This window comes from Pundamilia nyererei, unplaced genomic scaffold (assembly GCF_000239375.1).
Source record: "Pundamilia nyererei isolate P.nyererei 1_Seehausen unplaced genomic scaffold, PunNye1.0 scaffold00013, whole genome shotgun sequence".
NCBI classification, from domain to species: Eukaryota; Metazoa; Chordata; class Actinopteri; order Cichliformes; family Cichlidae; genus Pundamilia; species Pundamilia nyererei.
The window spans coordinates 6,396,130-6,397,006 of NW_005187414.1; the positions used below are offsets into that span (position 1 = coordinate 6,396,130).

Here is an 877-nt window from a genome sequence, read left to right on the forward strand (position 1 = left end):
TAAACCTTCATGTAAAACAGCATTAAAATGTAACAATAGCCTGTGTTAAATTTTACTGGAGTGCAAAGAAAAACAAGGTGAGATTTACCTTGTTGCATTTGTGGAGGGTCACTGGTTTGGCTATTGTGGCGCTTCACTGGACCACTTGACAAATAACCTGTTGAGTACATTGGCAATAACGCATTTACAAGAAATTAAAAAAAAATCTTATGAATGTATGTAAAAATCTTAACTGTACTCTAGTTCTAATTTACCATATAGTCATATACCATAGTTATATACTATATGTAAGGGGTTTCTGAGAATATATCTTGTGAACGGCAACATAGTAGAATTTTGACAGACTTTACCTGTTCCATGTGTTTGTGATTCATGTACAAAATGTAACACTTTTTGTACACAGACTGCTCTGAGCATGGCATGGGCAGAATGACATGTTAATTGAGACTCTGTTATTTAAATTCTATGGATTCATGTAAAAATAGATGTAAAAGCAAAGAAGGTTGAGCCGTGGTCAGATATTATGTCTATTCAATACCAAAGACATGGCTTATAAATATTCAGCATAAATGGACTGGATCAGATAGAAAACTGGAATAAAAACCTTTGTCCTGGTTCTGCAATGGTTGAGATTTCCTGAGGTCCTCCAGTAGATTGATATGTGCATCAAGGAAATCTTGCACTTTATTCATTTGGATCTTCATTTCCTTCAACATTTTCAGGTAGTCGACCAAAACTCCATTTTCGGTTAAGGCAGCTGGATGAAAAGTTTAAGGTTATGTATAAGAATATGCATGTGATATTTTAAAACTTCCCCAAAACGTCCTAAATCCATCCATCTATTTTCTTCCATCCATCCATCCATCCATCCATCCAT

The 877-nt window shown here is 34.9% G+C and overlaps 1 protein-coding gene across 1 annotated transcript in view; it reads right to left on the minus strand.

The window, feature by feature from the left end:
* Window positions 1–752, minus strand: part of LOC102200162 (uncharacterized) — a 17,747-nt gene extending 16,995 nt beyond the window's left edge. The window contains exons 1-2 of the mRNA XM_005725044.1: window positions 605–752; window positions 89–157 (exon numbers count right to left, since the gene is read on the minus strand). Coding sequence (XP_005725101.1) covers window positions 89–157; window positions 605–716 — 181 coding nt within the window. The 5' untranslated portion in view covers window positions 717–752. The remainder of the gene's footprint in view (window positions 1–88; window positions 158–604) is intronic.
* Between the last annotated feature and the right edge of the window lie 125 nt (window positions 753–877).